The 19,162-nt window shown below is 53.5% G+C and overlaps 6 protein-coding genes across 6 annotated transcripts; 2 read left to right on the top strand and 4 right to left on the bottom strand.

Moving 5' to 3' along the window:
- Positions 1-105: 105 nt before the first annotated feature.
- SMAC4_01690 (uncharacterized protein) lies at positions 106-2,581 on the top strand (the record flags this gene model as incomplete). The annotated part of the gene is made up of 6 exons (XM_003348618.2): positions 106-189; positions 286-328; positions 428-504; positions 614-694; positions 770-895; positions 950-2,581. The coding sequence occupies 6 exons, from the start codon at positions 106-108 to the stop codon at positions 2,372-2,374; spliced, it is 1,836 nt and encodes a 611-aa protein (XP_003348666.1). The 3' UTR covers positions 2,375-2,581.
- Positions 2,582-2,643: 62 nt separating this feature from the next.
- SMAC4_01689 (uncharacterized protein) lies at positions 2,644-4,374 on the bottom strand (the record flags this gene model as incomplete). The annotated part of the gene is made up of 2 exons (XM_003348617.2): positions 2,644-3,408; positions 3,541-4,374. The coding sequence occupies 2 exons, from the start codon at positions 4,372-4,374 to the stop codon at positions 2,644-2,646; spliced, it is 1,599 nt and encodes a 532-aa protein (XP_003348665.2).
- Positions 4,375-4,842: 468 nt separating this feature from the next.
- SMAC4_01688 (uncharacterized protein) lies at positions 4,843-8,038 on the bottom strand. Its single transcript, XM_003348616.2, has 3 exons — positions 7,865-8,038; positions 7,459-7,682; positions 4,843-7,376 (listed from the first exon to the last, which is right to left on the bottom strand). The coding sequence occupies exons 1-3, from the start codon at positions 7,985-7,987 to the stop codon at positions 5,036-5,038; spliced, it is 2,688 nt and encodes an 895-aa protein (XP_003348664.2). The 5' UTR covers positions 7,988-8,038; the 3' UTR covers positions 4,843-5,035.
- A 294-nt stretch (positions 8,039-8,332) lies between these two features.
- On the bottom strand, positions 8,333-10,268 carry SMAC4_01687 (uncharacterized protein). Its single transcript, XM_066089630.1, has one exon. It carries the CDS (start codon positions 10,217-10,219, stop codon positions 8,429-8,431), a length of 1,791 nt encoding a protein of 596 aa, XP_065946392.1. The 5' UTR covers positions 10,220-10,268; the 3' UTR covers positions 8,333-8,428.
- A 2,650-nt stretch (positions 10,269-12,918) lies between these two features.
- On the top strand, positions 12,919-14,826 carry SMAC4_01686 (uncharacterized protein). The gene is made up of 2 exons (XM_003348614.2): positions 12,919-13,340; positions 13,400-14,826. The coding sequence occupies exons 1-2, from the start codon at positions 13,165-13,167 to the stop codon at positions 13,947-13,949; spliced, it is 726 nt and encodes a 241-aa protein (XP_003348662.1). The 5' UTR covers positions 12,919-13,164; the 3' UTR covers positions 13,950-14,826.
- A 1,367-nt stretch (positions 14,827-16,193) lies between these two features.
- On the bottom strand, positions 16,194-19,134 carry SMAC4_01685 (uncharacterized protein). Its single transcript, XM_003348613.2, has 3 exons — positions 18,989-19,134; positions 17,629-18,795; positions 16,194-17,569 (listed from the first exon to the last, which is right to left on the bottom strand). The coding sequence occupies exons 1-3, from the start codon at positions 19,112-19,114 to the stop codon at positions 17,393-17,395; spliced, it is 1,470 nt and encodes a 489-aa protein (XP_003348661.1). The 5' UTR covers positions 19,115-19,134; the 3' UTR covers positions 16,194-17,392.
- Between the last annotated feature and the right edge of the window lie 28 nt (positions 19,135-19,162).

The following is a 19,162-nucleotide window of genomic DNA, read 5'->3' as shown; positions in this document are numbered from 1 at the left end:
AAACCCGAGATCGATTCTGGAGGACCAAGGTCAACTAGTTTTCAATTAATCGTACTTCTTAATAAGCAGTCTGTTCTTGATTATCCGCTTGCAATCACCAACGCAATGCCCTCGAATAAATCCGACGGCAAGCCCCCCTCCTCCAACGAGTGGGATCTACCCAAGTTGAGGGCTTCTCTCAACTTTCAGGTATGCCTTCACTGAGTGTTACACACTGCCTCACATACAACCACAAATCAGTGATGAAAGCCCCATGCTAACCATCTTTTTCTTGACCCCCAATAGGACGACTGGAAAGACCCTGTGTCAGGAGAAGCGATAGCACACGGTAAGTCGGCATAACTATAGCAGCCTTCATCACCTTCAGACCCAAAAGGTCTTGAATGGCCCTGAATGAATCCCACGCTAACAAACATTACCCATTCAGAATTCTTCGACGTAAAGTTCTACCCCTACAATCCCCCAGGCGCACCTCCTGTGTTTGCCATAGCTAGTAAGAAGCATGTACGTCTTCTTTCACTCTCACTCATCTTTGTCTCTGGCATCTATCGGCCTCTTCCATTACAGAATGAAAAAAGGACCAATATATCAACATGCTAATCATCATTCACAGGTCATCATATGTCGCATCAGCCAGAATGCGGACAGCAGTACCAATCCTGTCGAGGTGTTGAAGTTGATAAGGGATGATGATGTGAGTATACGAACCTGTGGTCTTGCGGATAGTTAGTTTTGAGAGCGAAAATACCAATGCTACTTATGGTTACAGGAAAACGCAGCAAACTGTTCATGCTGCTGGTCCAAAGACATGGAGACCGGCCAGCCATGGCTTTGTATAGCCGGCGCCGACGCAAAAGTGAAAGTATACGATGTTAAGGAAGGGAAGTTAGTCAAGGTGAGTCTCATTCCCGACACCATGACCACCTGAGTGGTGCTGATGATGAAGCAGACCCTAGTCGGCCACGGCGGAGGCATAAACGACCTCGTCACCTCCCCTTTGACCCCCTCGCTAATCGCCTCCTGCTCCGACGACACCACCGTACGCATCTGGTCACTTCTGCCTATCCACAGCCAGCAACCATGCATGTTCATCTTGGGAGGTGACGCCCACATCTGGGATCTTTTGAGTATCTCCTTCCACGGCACCGGTCGCTACTTGTTATCAGCCGGCCACGACCAAAGCATCAATCTCTGGACTATCCCCCCTTGTCCCAAGGAGCACGTCACTCACCCGCTCGTCATCCACTACCCGCACTTCTCGACAAAAGAAATCCACAATAGTCTAGTGGACTGCGTCTCCTTTTTCGGAGACCTGATTTTGAGCAGGGCATGTTGGGAGGAGACCATTGTGTTGTGGTCTATCTCGGGGTTTTCTTCTGCTGCTGCTGCTGCTGCTGCTGCGTCTGAATCTCACCTAGATGCCACCGCCACCGCCAACCCCCCGTCCCCTTCTTCCTCTTCCCTTCCACTCCCACTACCCCACGAAGGAGGCGCCCCAACAACCTTCGACCCCTCCAAGATGACGAGGTCCGCCTTCTGGCAAGCCACCGACCTTTCTCCCGCCACCTGCCCGTCCTACTTCACTCGCCTGCTTCAATTCAAAACCGTCGATTGCAAGGGGCAGTTCTACCTACGCTTCAAAGTGCTTCACTCCCGAGGGAAACATCCCGTCTTGGCATTTTGCAACGCCAAGAACAAATTCATGTTTTGGGATTTGAGTCGGTTAGGCACTTGGAATCGCTGGAAGCAAGAAGTTACGGAGGCTGAAGAGGAGGGAGGTGGGAGGGATATGGCGCTGCTACAGGGTGTGAATGTGGGTGTGCAAGCGCCCGGGTGGATGCCTGTGAGGAAGGCGCTCAGGAAGACGGCGGTGACGGAGGGGATTACGTGGTTTTCTTCTTCCACTGCTGCGGGGAATTACAGGACGGCGGCGGCAGGGGGGTTGGCAAATGTCGCGTCCTCTGCTACTGGACGGACGTCGGGAAGACTTGGTACCGGGACGTCCACTAGTCCTGATCCTGAAACTTTGCTTTCTGCTGCTTCTGCCGGTACTGGGACTGGTAGACCAGGTTCGAGGGGCTCTACTACTACCAACGTCACCACAGCCACTGGCACCACCGCAGCCGCCGGTACGGTAAACAAACTACCAGGTATCGGACTAGGAGGATACACCCAGAAGCAGATCGACGAGTGGAACGACCAGTGCGATATCACGGACTCGCACAACGAGATCAAGCCGCATAAGACGGTAACGGTCGATCCCAAGGGACAGCATTTTGTGGGGAGACAGGTGGCCTGGAGTCCGGAGGGGGATTGGTGTGTTGTGGTGGGAAATACGAATCGGGCTATGATTTTTCAGAGGTGGGGGCAGTGAAGATACGGAGGGGATGGACGTTAGCTCAAAGAGAAAAGGCTTAAGGAAAGGAATCGGAGAACGAGAAACGGGGATGAGACATTGTTGGAAACGATGAGATTATAGATGATATGAGAGAATTGGTTGAGGCGTGTTTGACGCTTTTGGGATCATAGGTAACAAGACTTCGTCATACTTAGATCGTCTTGACATATATCTTAGCTTGTATTGCCTTGGCTCTTCACGCTGTTTTAGGATGTTAATATCGGCTTGAATACTCCTAGCACATATTACCTCAACGGTAAAGAAAACATACCTCTACCTCTTTCCTCCTCCCTATCGCCCTCCTCTCCATCCCCATCATCACCATCACCACCACCACTAATCATCTCCAAAATCCACTCATCCCCCTCCTCCAACTCCCCTCCTCTCATCTCCCTCATCTTCAAGAACAGCGTTCTCGCCCTATCCCTCTCAGCCCCTTGCGCCCTCCTCCCTTCCTCTTCCAGAATCCTCTCCTCATGGGACTTCCACCTATCAACTTCCTCCCTCTCCTCATTCCCCACCCCCTCCTCTTGCTGTGAAGCAGAAGCAGAAGCAGTAACAGAAACAGGCACGCTCAAATCCCCCACATAAAGCGCAACCATCGCTCTAAGTCTTAACATCTCCCCGTCCTTGTTATACGGCGTATTCTCCATCACGGCGTCCATCCGTCTTGCTACGTCCCTCATTTGTTCGAGAGCTTTCAGACGGAGTTTATCTTTTTCTCTTCTCAAGCGGACTTCGGGGCGGCGACCGTGTCGTGAGTCTTCTTCGAGTTGGGAGCGGTAGAGGGGGAGGACGTTATCCGTTCCTCCTTGATAGCCCAACGGTGGTGAAGAGCGAAGGGGGTCGACTATCCCCGATTGTTGACCGAAGGCGTCAACATCCATTCTTTCAGCGTTGGCGTCGGCGTCGGGGCCGAAGCGGTCTTCTAGCGGTAACTCGTCATCGTCGTCATCGCCCTCATCGAGGGGGTCGAGGAGTGGTCGTCGCTCAAGTTCCTCAACCCCATACTTATGTTCCGCAAAAGAAGCCTCCATCTCGAACCCAAACAGCGCCGGGTAGAAATCCAACGCACCCATTTTTTTGGGGTGCAGCCTGCTCCAGGGGTGCAGATTAATCAGCGTTTCGTAATAAGCCCTCACCTGCTCGCGATTCTTGGCCGCGCGCAGCAATCGCTTTCGTTCCCTCCGCTCCTTGGAATCTTCGCCTTCCATTCCTTCTTCTTCCTCCTCGCCCAATGTCCCCAATCCCAACCCCAACGTACCATCCTGCGTGCCTCCCTGCGTCCCTTCCCCTCCCCACAGCTCCCCCAAGTTCTGGTGATCCCTATCCCTATCCTCCCCGCTTCTCATAAGTATCTCAGCACCCATCTCCCAAAACCCCCCAAACCGCAGATCTACCTTCCGGCCATTAACGTCCGCCCTGACTAACAAACCAAACGCCCTCCTCGCGAGACTGATATCCCCCTCGGCCAAACAGCGGTGGATAATAGCCACTAAGGGGCCAACGCGCGATTGATGCGCTTTGTGGAGTTTGGCTGTGCTACGGACTGGATCCCGCTTCGTGATAGGTTTGCCGGTGCTGGTGACTGATACCGAATCTGCGTCTGTGGTCCAGCCTTCAGTTCCGGCGTCTGTGCCGGCGGTGGTTGTGTGGTCATCGTCGAAGTCGAGATTGGAATCGGAGTTATAGGTGGTGGAGGCGAAGCTATTGAGGCGGGAGCGGGTTGTTGAACGGGAGCGGGAATGAGAGCGGGATGAAGTGGGTGAAGAGGGGAGTGGTCGGTGGGGGAAGTCAGGGTAGATGGAAGAAGGGAGGGGCGCGTCCGAGGAGTTACCGGCTGGGAGAAATTGTTTGAGGGTGGACGGGGGGTGGGAGAAGGGGTTGATGATGGTTGAGGAGGAGGGGGCTGTAGAGTAGGTGGTTGAGGTTTTTGAGAGGGCGCGTTTGCGCTTGTTTGGAGAGCGAGGGTCCATGTCCGGGTGGTTTATGAATGTGATCAGCCAGTTATTGAGTGTGTTCGGTGTTGAATTGAAAGTATTGAGGTTGTCGTTGGTAGTAAGTCTTGGAGTAGTTGTTGATGAGTGATGTTTGTGATGTTCGGTGAAAGATTCGTGAACTGGAAAGCGAGTGAAAGAAAACTCAAAGACTCAAATTTTCGTTCCTCAACCCCGCCTTGTGAACCGTGCATTAACCTTTGGAAAACTTCCGATGAAAATGAACAGATGGATAACTGCTTCTGTTCTTATACAGGAATCAATTTCTTGTCAAAATGTCCTCACCTAAGACTTTGCTTGACGCAGTCGAAGGTTGTTTCGTACCAAATCTTGGACCCACTTGGCAATGGAATACCAATCTCAGGAGCTATGCCACTTACACCAGACATAGCACTCATCTGGCAAGGACGTCACAGCTTCAGGCATTCAACACGTCCTCACGGGCAACCCACGGACTCAATTAGTTTTGTTCGAACAATAAATGCATTCATTTCCCCAGTGAAAAAGAAAAATAACCTATGAAAAACCCAACCGGTTCAGCTAAAAAGAAAATCCCTCTCTATCTAGTTATGTAGACGTCAGAATGCTTTTTGTTATGCCAGAAATTACGCCAGTAGAAATTTGCAACCAAGTTTTAAGCTTAAGCAGTGGGCTCCTCCTCCTTCATAGCGACATCGCCCTCGGCATCCTTAGCCTCAGCAGCAGGAGCCTCGGCAGGGCCAGAGACATCAGTCTGCATCTCCACGGGGGCAGGAATCTCAGTCTCCTCGGCCTTAACCTCCTCCGTCTCGCCCTCCTTCTTGGCCTCGGCCTCACCCTCCTTGGGAGGATCCCTCTTGATACCCATGTTGATCAAGGGAGTGGTGTCGTTGTAAATACGGAGCAACATCGCACTGCGATCCTCCTTGGGCAACATGAGGTTGAGAGACTGGAAGCTCTTCCACAGAGGGAGAGCCATGTGCTCGTTGAACTCCGGGTCGGTGCCATCAGGCTCGACGCGGAGAACGCAGCATCCGAGAGCCAAGTCGCGGACGCGCTCGCCAATCTCGTTGAGCTTCGTCCACTCGCCGTTGGCGATCTTGGGGAACATCTCGATGAGTAGACTCTTGAGTGTCTCCTTGTTCTTGAGCACGACGACGCGCTCGGAACCGACGTAGCCGTGGAGAATAGGCATACCCTCGGACTGGATGCGCCAGCGGCAGACCTCAGCGGAAGGAGCGTCCTGCTTGACGTACATCTTGACACCGCCGTGGATGAACTTGACACCGCGGCCCTCGTTCATGACAAGGATATCGCGCACGAGAGCGCTGGTGTAGTAGATGGCCTTGGCGGGCTCGCCGGTGGCGTTGCGGATCATGTAGCGGTCCGAGGGGAAGCGGGCAGAGATCTTGTAGAAGTCGGCAATGTTCTTGATGACCTCGTGGTCGGCGGGGAGGTACTTGAAGGGCTCCTCATAAGGGCCCTGCTGCTTCTGCTTGCGCTCTGGCTGGGCCTCACCCTCCTTGGCAGCCTCCTTGGGAGTCTCGGCAGGAGTCTCGGCGGGGGTCTCGGTGGCCTCCTCCTTGACAGCGGGCTCCTCGGTAGTGGGAGTCTCCTCAACGGGGGCGATCTCCTCAGCCTTGACCTCCTCGACGGGGGCAGCAGGGGCCTCCTCGATCACAACATCCTCGGTCTTGGTAGCCTCATCAGCCTCAGTCTTCTGCTTCTTAGCATCCTCGGTGCTCTCGGAAGCCTCCTCCAAGGGGCGCTTAGGAGCCTGCTTCTTCTCCTTCGGCCTGATCTCCTCGGGCTTGGCCTTGAACTCGGCCTTCTTCTGAAGCACGGTAATGAAGAAACCACCGGTATCCTGCTGGTGGGCGTAGACGCGCATGCACCTCTCGAGAGGGAGATCGGCGCAAATGCTGTCCGCAGGACGGGGGAACATGGACTCGACAAGGCGGGCGGGGGCGACACCGTCCGCAGTCGACTTGGTGTGCTCCTCAATCTCTTGCCAGCTGTTCCAGACCTTGCCGGTCTTGTCCATAATCTGCCACTTGCGCATACCAGGCTTGCGCTGGAGCAGAGGGAGCTGGTCGGCGCAGTCGACAATCTCGATCTTGTCAGGACCACCGCAACGCTCGATGGCGGCGGCGACAACGGACTCGTTCTCGACGGGGTTCATGGAGCAGGTGGAGTAGACCATACGGCCGCCGGGCTTGAGCATCTGGAGAGCGCGCACGAGGATGCGGACCTGAGTAAGATGGAGGCCCAGGGCGGCAGCAGGAGCCCAGTCCTTCCAGAGGTTGACGTTCTTCCGAAGGGTACCGTCGCCGGAGCAGGGAACATCGGCCAAGATACGGTCGAACTTGAGGTAGTTGGGCTTGGTAGGGTCCTCGGGGTTGGGTATCCTGAGGGAAGGGTACATGGTGGCGTCGTGGTTGGTGACGATCATGTTGGGGGAAGAGAGACGCTTGAGCTGATGGATCAACATGTGGGATCTCTTGTAGTCGGCATCGTTGGCAATGAGCATACCGGTAGCTCTGCCGTCGTCGCTAGGGTCGGCCTCGAGGCGGGCGGCGTCCTCATCGGCGCTGGCGATCTCGTCGACGGAACCGCCGAACTGCTTGATGACGTGACGGATTCTGGCCTCCTCGCCACGGTGGATCATCTCAAGGAGCTGAGCGGCCTTGCTGCCGGGGGCGGCGCACATGTCGAGGACGGTCATGCCGGGGCGGAGATCCATGAGAAGGGGAGGAATCATGGAAACAACCTCCTGACGGGAGATATTGCCGACGCTGGTCTCGGAAACCAGGAACTTCTGGAAGGCCGAGAAGGGAGGGAACTTGCGGATCACGTTCTTGGGGGTGGTCATCCACCAGGCGAGACCGTCGGGGTACCAGGGCACAGGCTGAGGGGGCTCGACGATGGCGCCATCGTAGGTGATTCTCGTGATCTCGGGAATGTAGCGGGTCTGGAGGAGGTTCTTGACGGCGATAGCGTGTCTGTGAAGAGATGGTCAGCAATTGTATGGAGGTTATGGAAACATGAAAAGATGGCCAAAGTGCCAGGACCAGGTGACTGTACCCCTTGGAACCGCAGAATCTGAAGCTGTTGGGGAGCTCCCTCTTCAGGGCAGCCCAGAACTGCTCACGCTCCTCCTCGGGAAGCTGGAGAAGATCGTTGTAGTAGCGTTCGAGCTTGTCGTTCTGCTTGACGACCTCGGGGTATCTGGTGTAGGGCTGGTGGCCACCGCGGTTGTCATTGTTGTCGCGGCTACGCTTGCCGCCACGGCCACCACCACGGCCCTTCTATATCACACACACACATCGGTCAGCATACGTCAGTCAGTCATGGATGGGAAGGTGAGGATTGCATCACAACAGCAAAGGGACTGGATGGAGCATGGCAAGGTCAAAGAGGAAGGTCAAAGAGGAAGGACCAAGAGGAAGAAAAAAAGGAAAACAAAGAATATACACGGAATGGTACGTACTCTGAAATTACCACCGCGACCCATGTTTGAGAGATTCGCAATTGAGGATAGAAAGCTCTGTCCAGTTGCGATACTCAGGTTCGGTAACCGGAGTCGTGTTGGAGGAAGAAAAAAAAGTGACATGCGGCAACGCCAGTCTCTTCTGTCGCGTGCAAGTCGAGACTCCAACAAAAAGCCAAAGCCGCAAACTTATTATGTGGGGGCGGGGGAACTAAGCAATGCGCTAACTGATGGATGTAAGAAATTGTGTGTTTTCATTGGCCAATATGTTACATGAAGCTATTGTAGGGGGCCCACTATGTATACAAGCTAGCCGGGGAGGGCTAGCGTGAACTGCCTCCTTGGTTACCGTTCCTTATCAGTGACTGTTGATAAGGAGTTAAGGGTCCAACCACCAAACAGTGAACGTACTATGTAACTGCCGGTGGGTTGCATCAACAGAGGTGCCGTCTGGTAGTTGTGGTCACTCTACTTAGGATTATGTGCTGGATAAGTGAGTAGAGTTAAGATTGGGTATCTCATGTTAATGCGAGTTGTGGTTGAAGACAGGAAAGCTGTGAGTGTTCAACCATCCAACAAGCCAACGGTCCAGTGAACAATCCTCTCCACGCCGTGACCGTTGATGGCACTGACGGGAATGGCTTCCACATTCTCGATCCAAGCACCTTCAACACCACTGGGATGCGGCTCATCCCCGCGTGTGACAGCCGCACAGTAATCTCTGAGCTCCATAAAGTTGGCCTGAGTATCCTTTATGTCTCCCTTGGTGGCTACCACAAACCACGGCTTCCCTGCGATGGACAACCCTGCAGGCTCAGCAGCAGATGGCGGATAGTCGGCCATGCCGTTCGCAGCAGGCCATCCACCTGACATGCCGCTCGCATCATCAATACCGGCCTCGGGACTCCAGTCAATCCTCGCTGCGCGCTCCCGGTCGGCCTCTTCATCCTCGCGCATTTGCGCGTACAAACCCACCTCGTTCCACAGCGCCTTCAACGCTTTCACAGCATTGCCGGCACCCAGGTCGATGACGAAGGCGAGCACACCCGCACGCTCGACGTGACGCAAAAAGGCAATACCGAGACCCTTGTCGAGATGGGCACCCTCGATCAAACCCGGGATATCAGCGACAGTGAACCTCGTCCGTTGCTCGACTTCGTCCGGCGCACCAGTGAGAGCAAAGGGATCATCGACAGGAGCATCGCTGATTCGCTTGAAGCTCTTTACCGAGGGACGGCCTTTGTTGTTATCGAGCACGACGGTGCCGATATTGGGTTGTAGCGTGGTGAATGCCCAGTGGCCAACGCGGGCTCGGCTATTGGTCAAGGCGCGAAGCAGGGTGCTTTTGCCGGCATTGGGCAGGCCAACCAGACCAACATCAGCAAGGAGCTTGAGCTCGAGCTCGATCTCTAGAGACATGGCCGGCTCTCCCTTTGTCGCAAACATGGGTCTTGGTCTGTCCTTGTTGGCGAAATGGGGATTGCCCAGTCCCCCGAGACCACCTGCGGCGAGCAGGACGGGCCGTGGTGTAGGACGGTTCAGGTCCAGATATATGGGTGCTGCCGGTTGTTGGAACAGTCGGTCGCGACGGGGCAGTCGTGGCAGTTCGGCGCCGACTCTTCTGGCATCCGACGAGGAGATGCCGGGGTATAGCAGCCATCGGTCCATGTCTGGGTTGATGGGCGGTTCCTCCTCTACTTTTGTCCCTTCTATCCCATCCTCTCCCTCTTCATCCTCCTTTGGCGCCTCGACAGCAGGGGCGTTTCTAAAATCCTTTTTCCTCTTACGCTTGTACTTGGCTCTGTCGATGAGTTGCCTCTCGCCTTCGGGGTCGTCGCGGCTGATCTCGGTAACGACTGTTCCGACCGGTACGGTTATGATGACGTCCTCTCCGCGTTGTCCACCCTGAGCACTGCCCTGGCCATGCTTTCCTCGACCAGCGCGAATATGCCTCCTTCGTGCGAGCTTATGTAGCGAAGTCTCGCCGTGGACAGCTTGGATGTAGACATTGCCGCCATGGCCTCCATCACCTCCGTTCGCCGGGCCTTCGGGAATGAACAGCTCTCTGAGGAAGGATATACAGCCGTTGCCGCCGGGGCCAGCGTAGACGTTCAGCTTGGCCTTGTCGGCAAAGTATGGGTTCGAGTAGTCATCGGGGGCAGGGTTGAGTCTCGATTTCGTCTCGCCGTCGTTCTCGGGGGTCAAAGTCGCGGTGGCGTCTGTGCTGCTGTAGCGAAGGTTTCGGGCGAGGGCGAGGCCGGCACGGGGCACGCTTCCGGCACTGGTACGAAACAACGATGGATATAAAAAGGGCATAAGCAGCCGGGAGCTGCTATAAGTACAACGAGACGCCATCTCGAGCAGGACAATGGCGCATAAACCTACATTGACCGCGGGCAGTCTTGGGTTTCAGTTGTTTGTTTGCCCCCCCGGCCGCCAACTTTTTGGGATCGTGAGCCCCCGTTAGCGCGCGCCGCGATAAGATAAGAAGTCATTAACATTTCCAGGAACCCACTGCGGGGAGTGCATGGCAAGTGGACTGGACTAAAAGTCTTGGTGAACCGGGGGCCCCTTTTGCAGTTGATCGATCGACGGGACGCTTGGGCGGCTGGCTCCCGGAACCAAAATGGGCGGACACCAATTCGAATCCCTTTAGCTGTGAAATTGTATCAGTTTTTGCCAAGACTGTTTCTGGCCAGTCGGCTGGCCTGTTGTTTATCCACTTCTACTTCTTGGCCTCAAAGCTACCGAGACTTTGCTAAGTTTGCAGCACTTTTGACCTTACAACAAATGCGGAGTAAGTACTGGAAGTAGAGGGTGGCCTTGGCATAAAATGATACAATTTCACAGCTAAAGACATGGCGGGGAAAGCTGAGTGGGAGTCCGGATGATCGATTTGGAGGTTTCCCCACTATTTCACAACCTGAAGCACTCCCACTCCTCCTCGTCTCCCACCCAACAATCGACTTCAATTATTTCTCTTCACACTCCGATCACCTTTTGTCTCTCTGCTGCCATGTTACCATTTTCAGTCTCGGCCACCACTGTACGGCTCTGGCTCTGTCGCAAGTGCGCCGCGCCAACACTCTGCCTTCAAACTTGAAACGGTGATAATCCGATTAATTCTTTCCGACCTCCTTCTCAATTGGAAGACAAGGCTCTCGAAAAGGCCATGTTGCCCATGTCGGCGGGCTGACATGCAGCTGCTGCTTACCATAGCTCACTGTGTCTGTCTAATACGAAATAAGGAAAAACTACGGTAATAACCTGACATTCGGCGGCGGCACTGACAACTCACACTCACGGCATAGCATAGCATCAAAGTTAATGCAGCACAAGCACCGCACACAAGTGAGACGTCCAATGTTGCTTCTGTCCGTCTGTTTCCTTCCCGCCATGTCCACACAGTCCCAGTCCCGTCCTACCTGACCCCAATTCCCCAGCCTCCCCCAATCTTTCAGAGAAGGGAGAATGGGGTGAATGGCGGCAGCAGGATGGATGGATGGATGACAAGCCGATTCTCGTTGGTCCATGTCGTTCAGCTACATTGGTACCTCAGGTATCCAAGGTATCCAAAATCCAAGCTGGAACCGAACCTCATCTCATGCCCGTGGTTGCGCATGAAGAAGGGCGAAAGGGGGCAATGTCAACACTCACAGTCGGCCGGATCATGAGGGACTTTGCATGCCTACTCAGGTTAGAGGAAACGCCAATCACATATTTTCTCTGACACTTGTTGCATGCTTTCTCACGGCTTTCGAGTCTCGGGTAGGACATTGTGTCTCGGCCTCTTTTCCGCTGCCTGCTGCCCGGTGCCCGTTGCCCGTCTCATGTGTTATTGTTGTTGTTGATGTTGACATTTTGTTTCTATTTGACAGGGCAACCAGAATTATTGCACTCTTGCCCCCCCCTCTTCTCACTCTTCTAGATCGTCTCAGGACAGTATCACTGCCTATCATATTCTTGTCAGATATTGCACTTATCTGAATACTACACTTCTTCTTTTTGCCTCCATTCTTCCCTTCTCCTGTCGGCAGCTGTTGTTTTGCTCCGCGTCCTCCGTCTGTTGCTGCCCGTCTGCCCATCGCCAGTTGCCCATCAAGCCGGTAGCCAACCGGTCGTGTTGGTCGTCACTCCACTGTCAGTATCCCGAGTTTCAAGACGTTGATAGCCTTTGCCATCGCCGCCAATCTGGGGACATCTGGGGGATCGTCTGCTGCAAGAGTGCGCTGTCTTGCTGCTGCAGAGCGAATCATCCGCCACCACCTAGCCAGAAAAGGGTCGCAGTCTACTGTGTAAGAGGAGCGCAAACGACCTCGCCTCCAGTCGGGAAAACTGGGTCCCGGAACGGCACCGCCGTCTCGGACTGGTCGACGAGGCATTGGGCCGCTGCAAGCTGCAGACCACTGCTGCCAAAGGGGCCAAGCGGGCCCGCATTCGAGCCACGACAGAGATTCCAGAGAGCAGACCTGAGACTGGAGTGCATTGGGAGTGCATGGTGAGTGGCAGGTCCAGGTCATCTCTTGCTTGATCCGGCCGGACCGTTCTGCTGCTGCACGGAAGCTACACTACCTGAACCCGACACTCTCACTCCCACTCCTTCACTCTCACTCACTCACTCCACTCTTGACCACTTCCAACCAACCTCTCTGTCTTGCCTGGCCTGGCTCCTCTTTTCACCTCTCACCCCTCGCAACTCCTGCTTCTCCTCCTTCTTCTCCCATTCATCAGTCGTGTCTTCCCTCATCCTCGTTCGCCATCTCATCCTGCACACTGCGTGGTCGCGCTGCTGTGGTGTTTCCCCTCCGGTACCTTGTTGACTTACATACATACATACACACATACATACATACATACCTACATCTGCGGACCTGCCTGCTTGCTCACTTCTTCCCGCCTGTGCTGCTTGCCTGCTTCTGCTTCTCGTCGATTCCACTCAATCGACACCTCTTCGATTTTGATACATCAGGTCAGTGAATCTGCTGCCTTATCCCACGACCGAGACTCTTGTCTTGTACTCCCTCACACCAGCTTCATAACATCCGCATATTTCCCTTCTTCTTCCTCCTCCTCCTCCTCCTCCTTCTGCCCCTTGCTCCATCTACTCTTAGCTGCCTCGTCACCAAGCTTCTCTACTTCGCTGTTGGGCTGGTCCCGTCATGAGAAAGAGCGTGAACGTTGTAAACATAGCAACGCATACTCTCTTGATAGAAGCAGCAAGGTCTCTTACTTCACTCCTTACTATACCCAACTCGGAACATCACCACACCACTCATCACCTCACAACACGACACTAAACAATGTACTCGGTAGAAACCTTCCAACAGTCACAAAAGTCAATCGTCAGGATGGACCCCGATTGCGCTATCTGCCGTGCTCCGGCAACCGCTGCCTGTGACTGTGAGGCCAAGGGCCTCGAGATGGCCGTCAAGCAGGCCGAGGCCCGTATGATGCAGTCCATTTACAACGATATCCGGTAAGTTAACCCGACATTCATCTACTTGTCGCCAGAAATCATGCTAACTGCCTTGATAGATCATGGGTGCGAGCTCATGCTCAAGATTACATCCTCGATCACTTCCGCCAGTTGACTGAGCGACGAAAGACGGCACATGCCACATACCTGGACCGCATCACAACTCACGCCTGGCAATACTATCAGGCACCACCTCACCCCAATGAACTCGCCAACGCCCAAGCCCAGTTGAAGCGCGGCATCGACGAGGACTGGCAGGCTTCAGTACAACGATACCCCGAGGTGCTCGAGTACTTCTACAGCCTAGTCGAGCTGACGCTTCCGGATGATGGCGATGCATCTGTCAAGGACCCTCCTCTCAATGCCCTTAGCGGACCCAGGAGACTGAGCACAAGGACGGCACCCGGTGCTCCAGCAACCGTGGCCAGCGGCCGCAGCATGACCTACGACAGAGAGATCACCCCCTTGCCTGCCATGCGACGGACGCCTCCTCCCATTGAGCCAGTCCGTGGAAGTGACAGGCGGACACCAGCACCAAGGGAGCGCAGACACTCTTACCGGGCACCACACCCTGGACCGCCAACGTACTATCCTCAGCAACCATACTAAATGAGCCAACAACCTTGACGATTTAACAACACTCCACTCGCTTAAAACCGATTCTTCTCTTTGTCATTCCTCGCCTCATGCTCTACGAAAACCATACCCATACCCATGACCTCGACAAGGGGTCATACATCATCTACAGCATGAGGAATTTTACATACCATTCTTGCATATCACGGCCGCATTTGTTGCATATCACACTTTGGGAAAGCGGCGGCGGCATTTGTTCTCTGAAAATCAAGTACACGATTACACACACATTTTCTCTGGGACTCGGTCGGGACGGGAAGGGAATGGGACGGGACGAAACGGGATGAATGAACGGATTTTACGGATCGGAAGGTCAATGGGCGGTTGACTCGGTGTTCAGGGAAATCGTAATCGTGTTTTACTTGGATCTTGTTTATTTTATTTTTTATTTTTTATTTCTTCCTGGGAAGGCTGGGTTGCCTTGGCTTTCTAGTTATGATTGGGATGGTTATGGGATGGATTGATACCTCACGAACGAAAGAAACAATCAAAACGACGATCAAAAGTGAGCGGAATGTCATGATAGGATAGGAATATGATGACTAATATCACCTCATAGCCTGTTATACCTCAACTGGATATATGTCACGGGATGGCTTAGGAGGCGGGACTTTGAAAGAAGAGTATAGCGCTCAGGCAGGTTCACTCCTCAATCAAGGAATCATAGCAGATCTTAACACCATTTGCTTTCCAACTGTTGCTGTAGTACATATGATGTACGTACCAGAGGAAAGTCGGTTTCCAAGACCTCAATAGAGACGGACATCGCGCAGTTGCCTCTTGTGTTCTTGTTCTTCCCGACCACGAACTTGTCTCAGAGCCTCACGCAGTATGACGATGCTATTCTCGGTTGAGGTCACTCATGTGATGAAGTCGTGACACTTCACTTGAAGATCAAAACGGGTTGTACGCTGGCTACTGCACAAACCGCATGCTTGGCAACGGTCATGACGAGACCTTGAAATGATACAGATAACTTTAAGATTAATTAGTACCTTGTGTTCGATATCCGTCACTCACATTTCCAGGCACTTCTCACAACCACCGTGACAGAAGTGGTATAGAAACCGCTTTCACCAACCCTCTTCAACACTTGACAACCATTAACCAAAAGAAACAAAGTGGCACCCAGCTGAAGCTGAAGTGGGATTGCATTGTCAAAGAAATTGCCACGTCCAACGGAAAGGGCCAAAAAAAAAAAAAAAAAAAAAAAAAAAAAAGGAAAGAGAAGGACCATCGATTAAGCCACCCAGCCACCTGATTCTTTTTCCTTGCACCCGTCTTTATTGCTTTGCTGCCGGTCCTTTGCTGCCGGCAGCTTTGAGTCTGTGTGATGCCTCAGCACCGATCTCGGCTACTCACACCACTTGCCAGCTGTACGGTAGCCCGACCCAAACTTTTAAAACAGCTTGATAGATGCCCGATGCCCGATGACGCTATATCCCGCTTTACGGTATTCGTCCGTCTGCTTGCCGTCTGCCAGACCCGGTCTCGCTTTCATTTGCCGGATTGTTGGGAAGAGGCTGGTCCCGGTGAATGGAAACGTGGGGGAGAAGAGATATGTATAGAATACCACGGAAGGTACCATTCTATGTACGTACTGTAACTTCCCCATGGGCACGTCTACATCTATCCTCCATACACTGGTGGTCTTGGAACAAACTCGGCGATCCAACAAATGCAGCAAATGCAGCAAATCCAGTACCGGGACGGAATATCCAAACACTGATCCCCGCCTGGCACAAGCTACCTACCTACCTACCTACTAAACAACCCGCTGATATTCAAAGAAACCCCCGGATTCGTTCCTCCTAGGTAAGAAAGTTTGTTTGTTGCTTATCGGATAGGTAAAAGGCACCTTACTCCCATAAGGTAGAGAGGTAGGTAGGTAGGTAGTCGCAGCTGGAAAAAAAAATCCGATATCGCTATGCTTTTGCTATCATCAACATTTACCTAACCAGAGTGGTATCCCCCGTGTCCGTGTCTAGTGAGTGCCGTGTAGAATGTACTTGGTGCATGCATATTATGTAATATCGTCACAGGGTAAAGTGGTAAGGGAAATATATCAGAACGAAAAAGATGAGACGTCAAGATAAGGATGCAGCCCCCCGTCAACTGTCCGGTGGATGTCTTCCGTGAGCGAATGAAAAACAAGGATTAAAGATCCAGTACCGTGACGCCGGGAATTGGCGTTATCCTACACGTGTAGATAACATGGGGGAGAACAGCATTGGATGTAGATATGAGACGGAGAACACGGGACGGATCTACACGCTGCGGTATGTACCTCTATGTATGTTTTGATGCCCATGCCCATGCCCATGCTCATTATCCATGGCGTTGGAAGTTTGCCCGATTCTCAGACAAGTTGGGCCGTTATCGGCATTCACGTATGTGTGTGTCTGAGACCGTCGGGTGCTTTGTCGTTTTCATCTCCCCCTAGAATTGGCTTGTCTCGACGTTGTTTGTTTGTTTGTTTGTTTGTTTATTTAGTAGGCATTCTTAATTATTTGCTCTTCGCTGGCAGACACTCGGATGAACATACTCTATCTCTGACACGAAAGACACCCGTAGATAGGTAGCTATCCCTTCCCCATTGACAGCTGTCACTGCGATGAGAATGGTGGAAGGATGATGGTTGTTGATCTCTTGAGGTTAACGAAACCTGGCAGGCAAGCAAGCAGTCAGTGAAGCAAACATCCAATGGCAGACACTTGACAAGCGGTATGGAAGTGGAAATGTGGAAGATGGGGTATCAAGACCCTTTGCTTTTCTCTTGATTCAGTACCTAACCTCTCTCAAGACTCCTTTTACTTGGCTTCATCAATCTTTTCCATCCTCACTCCTGCCGCTCTTTTGTTTCGGGGCCTACGATACCTCAGTTTCTGTACTTTGGTTTTCTTTCCATCTCGCTGTGTTCCAGTGATCTTAGACGCAAGAACAGCCACCAAAAATGTCACTCGATACCAAATATATCGGGAAGCAGAGCCGCGTGAGTCGAACCATTAAAGTGTTTTTTTGCGTGTGAAGTGAGGATGTGCCAAAGGAAACCATCCCAAATTTTGAATGCCCGAGAAATCCCCCTTTTCTTTACCCAGATAAGCATGCTAACAACATTTTGAGAGAAGAGATGAGGGTGATGATAACTAAAGATAACCAACTAAGGCAAAAAAAGGATAAATATCGGGGATATATATGTGAATGATAATGTGCCGGGATAGATGCGCACAACATCTGGCACGGCTACAACGTCGGTGTGGGCAACAGACGGTGGTGGTAAGGATGGAGAAGAGGGATGACAGGACCCAAATACCCGCTTACTGTGGCAACCTGAACCTCGTCGGAGTCCTGGTCTCCCTCAAATCATGCTTTCCCGGAATTTTTCGAGACATTTTGTCACGTCAATGGTCTGGCTTCTATGCGGAAGCCTCGACAGCCTCAGTCTTCTCCTCAAGAGTGGCGTCCTTCACGCCCTCAGTGACCTCCTCAACGGCCTTGGTCTCGCCGTCGGCCTTGGGGGTGGCAGAGCCGGAAGTCTCACCAGCCTCCTCAGCCTCGAGGCGCTCAATCTCCTTCTTGGCCTTCTCGATGTTCTGCGAGCGAGACTGTTAGCAAAGACTACATAAACAGGGACGAGCCAAAAATAACATACCTTGCGAGTCTGCTCAGGCTGGTCAGCCTTCCACTGGTCAAGCTTGGCCTTGATCTTCTCAACGGCAGCAGGGATATCGGCAGCAGCCATGGGGGGCTCGACACCGACGAAGCTGCAGTCCTCCATGACGGAGGGAGGGAGGCTGAAGGTCTTGCTGGAGGCGGCAGGGGCGGCACCAGTGGGCTTCTTGCTCTTCTTGCCCTTCTTGACGGCAGGAAGGTAGTCCTCCTCGCGCTCCTCCTTGCGGACGAGCTTCATGCCCTTGAGGCCAGAGTCGTCGACCTTGCGGAGAGCCTGGGCACCGAGGCCCTTGTCGGCAAGGAGAGGAGCCTTGACCTCGACCTCGTGGCTGGGGTCGAAGTACTTGAGGAGAGAGTTGGCGCGGCGGATCTCCTCCAGGTAGGCGGGGTCAGAAGCCTCGGCGAGCATCTTCTGGGCGCGCTCCATGCGGCGCTCCTTGGCGATGCGCTCACGCTCAGCCTGCTGTCTCTCGCGGTACTTCTCGCGCTGCTCGCGCTCCCACTTGGCGAACTCCTTCTTGGCACCGTAGTACTCATCCTTGAGCTTCTTGATGGCCTGGTACTTCTCAGACTGGAGCTGCTGGAGCTTGGTGCGCTCGTCACGAAGGCTGGAGAGGTTCTTGTAGGCCTCATCCTGCTCGGCCTTGATGGCGTCAAGCTCAGCCTGAAGCTTGTTGTACTTCTCGCTGAGGGCCTTAGCTTCAGGATCCTCCAAGCTGTCCTTGATCTCCTTGATCTTGGCCTTGAGGACGTCGATCTGCTTCTGGGCATCGTCGAAACCAGCAAAGCTCTTGCGCTGCTTGCGAAGGTTGGAGATCTCGGCGAGGGCCTTCTTCTCATCGACAAGCTTCATCATGCCGCCGTTAACCTCCTTCTCCAGGCGCTCAATCTCGCGGTCGAGTTCCTCGGTGGACTTGAAGTTAACCTTGCTGCGGGCAGTCTTCTGCTCGGCGATGCGACTACGGAGCTGCTCATCGAGACGCTTGATCTGGTCGAGCTTGGAGGTGCGGGCATTCTTGCCGCCGGCCTGCTGCTGACGGATCTCGTTGAGCTGGGAGATGAGCTCCTGGCGCTTCTTCTGGGTAGGGCTGGGCTGGTCCTTGTTCTTGCTAGGAGCGGCGAGCTCAACCTTGGCCTTGACCTCGTTCTGTAACAACAACAGCAATTGGTTAGCCGGGTGTTGTCACATGGCAATTGGAGGCCGCAGCTGTGAGTAGGAGGCGTCGTGGTGGGAATCCGTGGGCGGAAGGGTGCATCGTGACGGGACCTGCGATCCATCTGCTTGATGCGTGTTCCGACTCCACGGCGTCGGGTAGAAGCGGCCAGGGCAGGAGACTCACGTATTTCTTCAGGGCTTCCTGATACTCCTTCTCGGCCTGGGCGAGCTTCTCGTTGAAGGCATCCTGATCAGGCTTGACGGGCTTGATGACCGCAGGGGCGGCAGCGGGGGTTTGCGACTCGGCCATTGTGTGTGATGTGGTGGTTGCTGAAGGGAAAAGGAAGGAGGAAAGAAG

This window comes from Sordaria macrospora, chromosome 3, assembly GCF_033870435.1.
Source record: "Sordaria macrospora chromosome 3, complete sequence".
NCBI classification, from domain to species: domain Eukaryota; kingdom Fungi; phylum Ascomycota; class Sordariomycetes; order Sordariales; family Sordariaceae; genus Sordaria; species Sordaria macrospora.
Note: the sequence above shows the minus strand (reverse complement) of the source record. Positions and strands in the feature narration are given on the sequence as shown.

Excerpts from the sequence above, each read along its gene's own strand:
- SMAC4_01688 (XM_003348616.2), bottom strand. The coding sequence starts at position 7,987 with ATGTCACTTTTTTTTCTTCCTCCAACACGACTCCGGTTACCGAACCTG. Across the intron at positions 7,683-7,864 it reads GTCGCGGTGGTAATTTCAGA|AAGGGCCGTGGTGGTGGCCG; the intron begins GTACGTACCATT and ends TGTGTGATATAG. Across the intron at positions 7,377-7,458 it reads AGATTCTGCGGTTCCAAGGG|ACACGCTATCGCCGTCAAGA; the intron begins GTACAGTCACCT and ends ATCTCTTCACAG.
- SMAC4_01685 (XM_003348613.2), bottom strand. The coding sequence starts at position 19,114 with ATGGCCGAGTCGCAAACCCCCGCTGCCGCCCCTGCGGTCATCAAGCCC. Across the intron at positions 18,796-18,988 it reads AGGAAGCCCTGAAGAAATAC|AACGAGGTCAAGGCCAAGGT; the intron begins GTGAGTCTCCTG and ends TTGTTGTTACAG. Across the intron at positions 17,570-17,628 it reads AGCCTGAGCAGACTCGCAAG|AACATCGAGAAGGCCAAGAA; the intron begins GTATGTTATTTT and ends TCTCGCTCGCAG.
- SMAC4_01686 (XM_003348614.2), top strand. The coding sequence starts at position 13,165 with ATGTACTCGGTAGAAACCTTCCAACAGTCACAAAAGTCAATCGTCAGG. Across the intron at positions 13,341-13,399 it reads TCCATTTACAACGATATCCG|ATCATGGGTGCGAGCTCATG; the intron begins GTAAGTTAACCC and ends CTGCCTTGATAG.
- SMAC4_01687 (XM_066089630.1), bottom strand. The coding sequence starts at position 10,219 with ATGGCGTCTCGTTGTACTTATAGCAGCTCCCGGCTGCTTATGCCCTTT.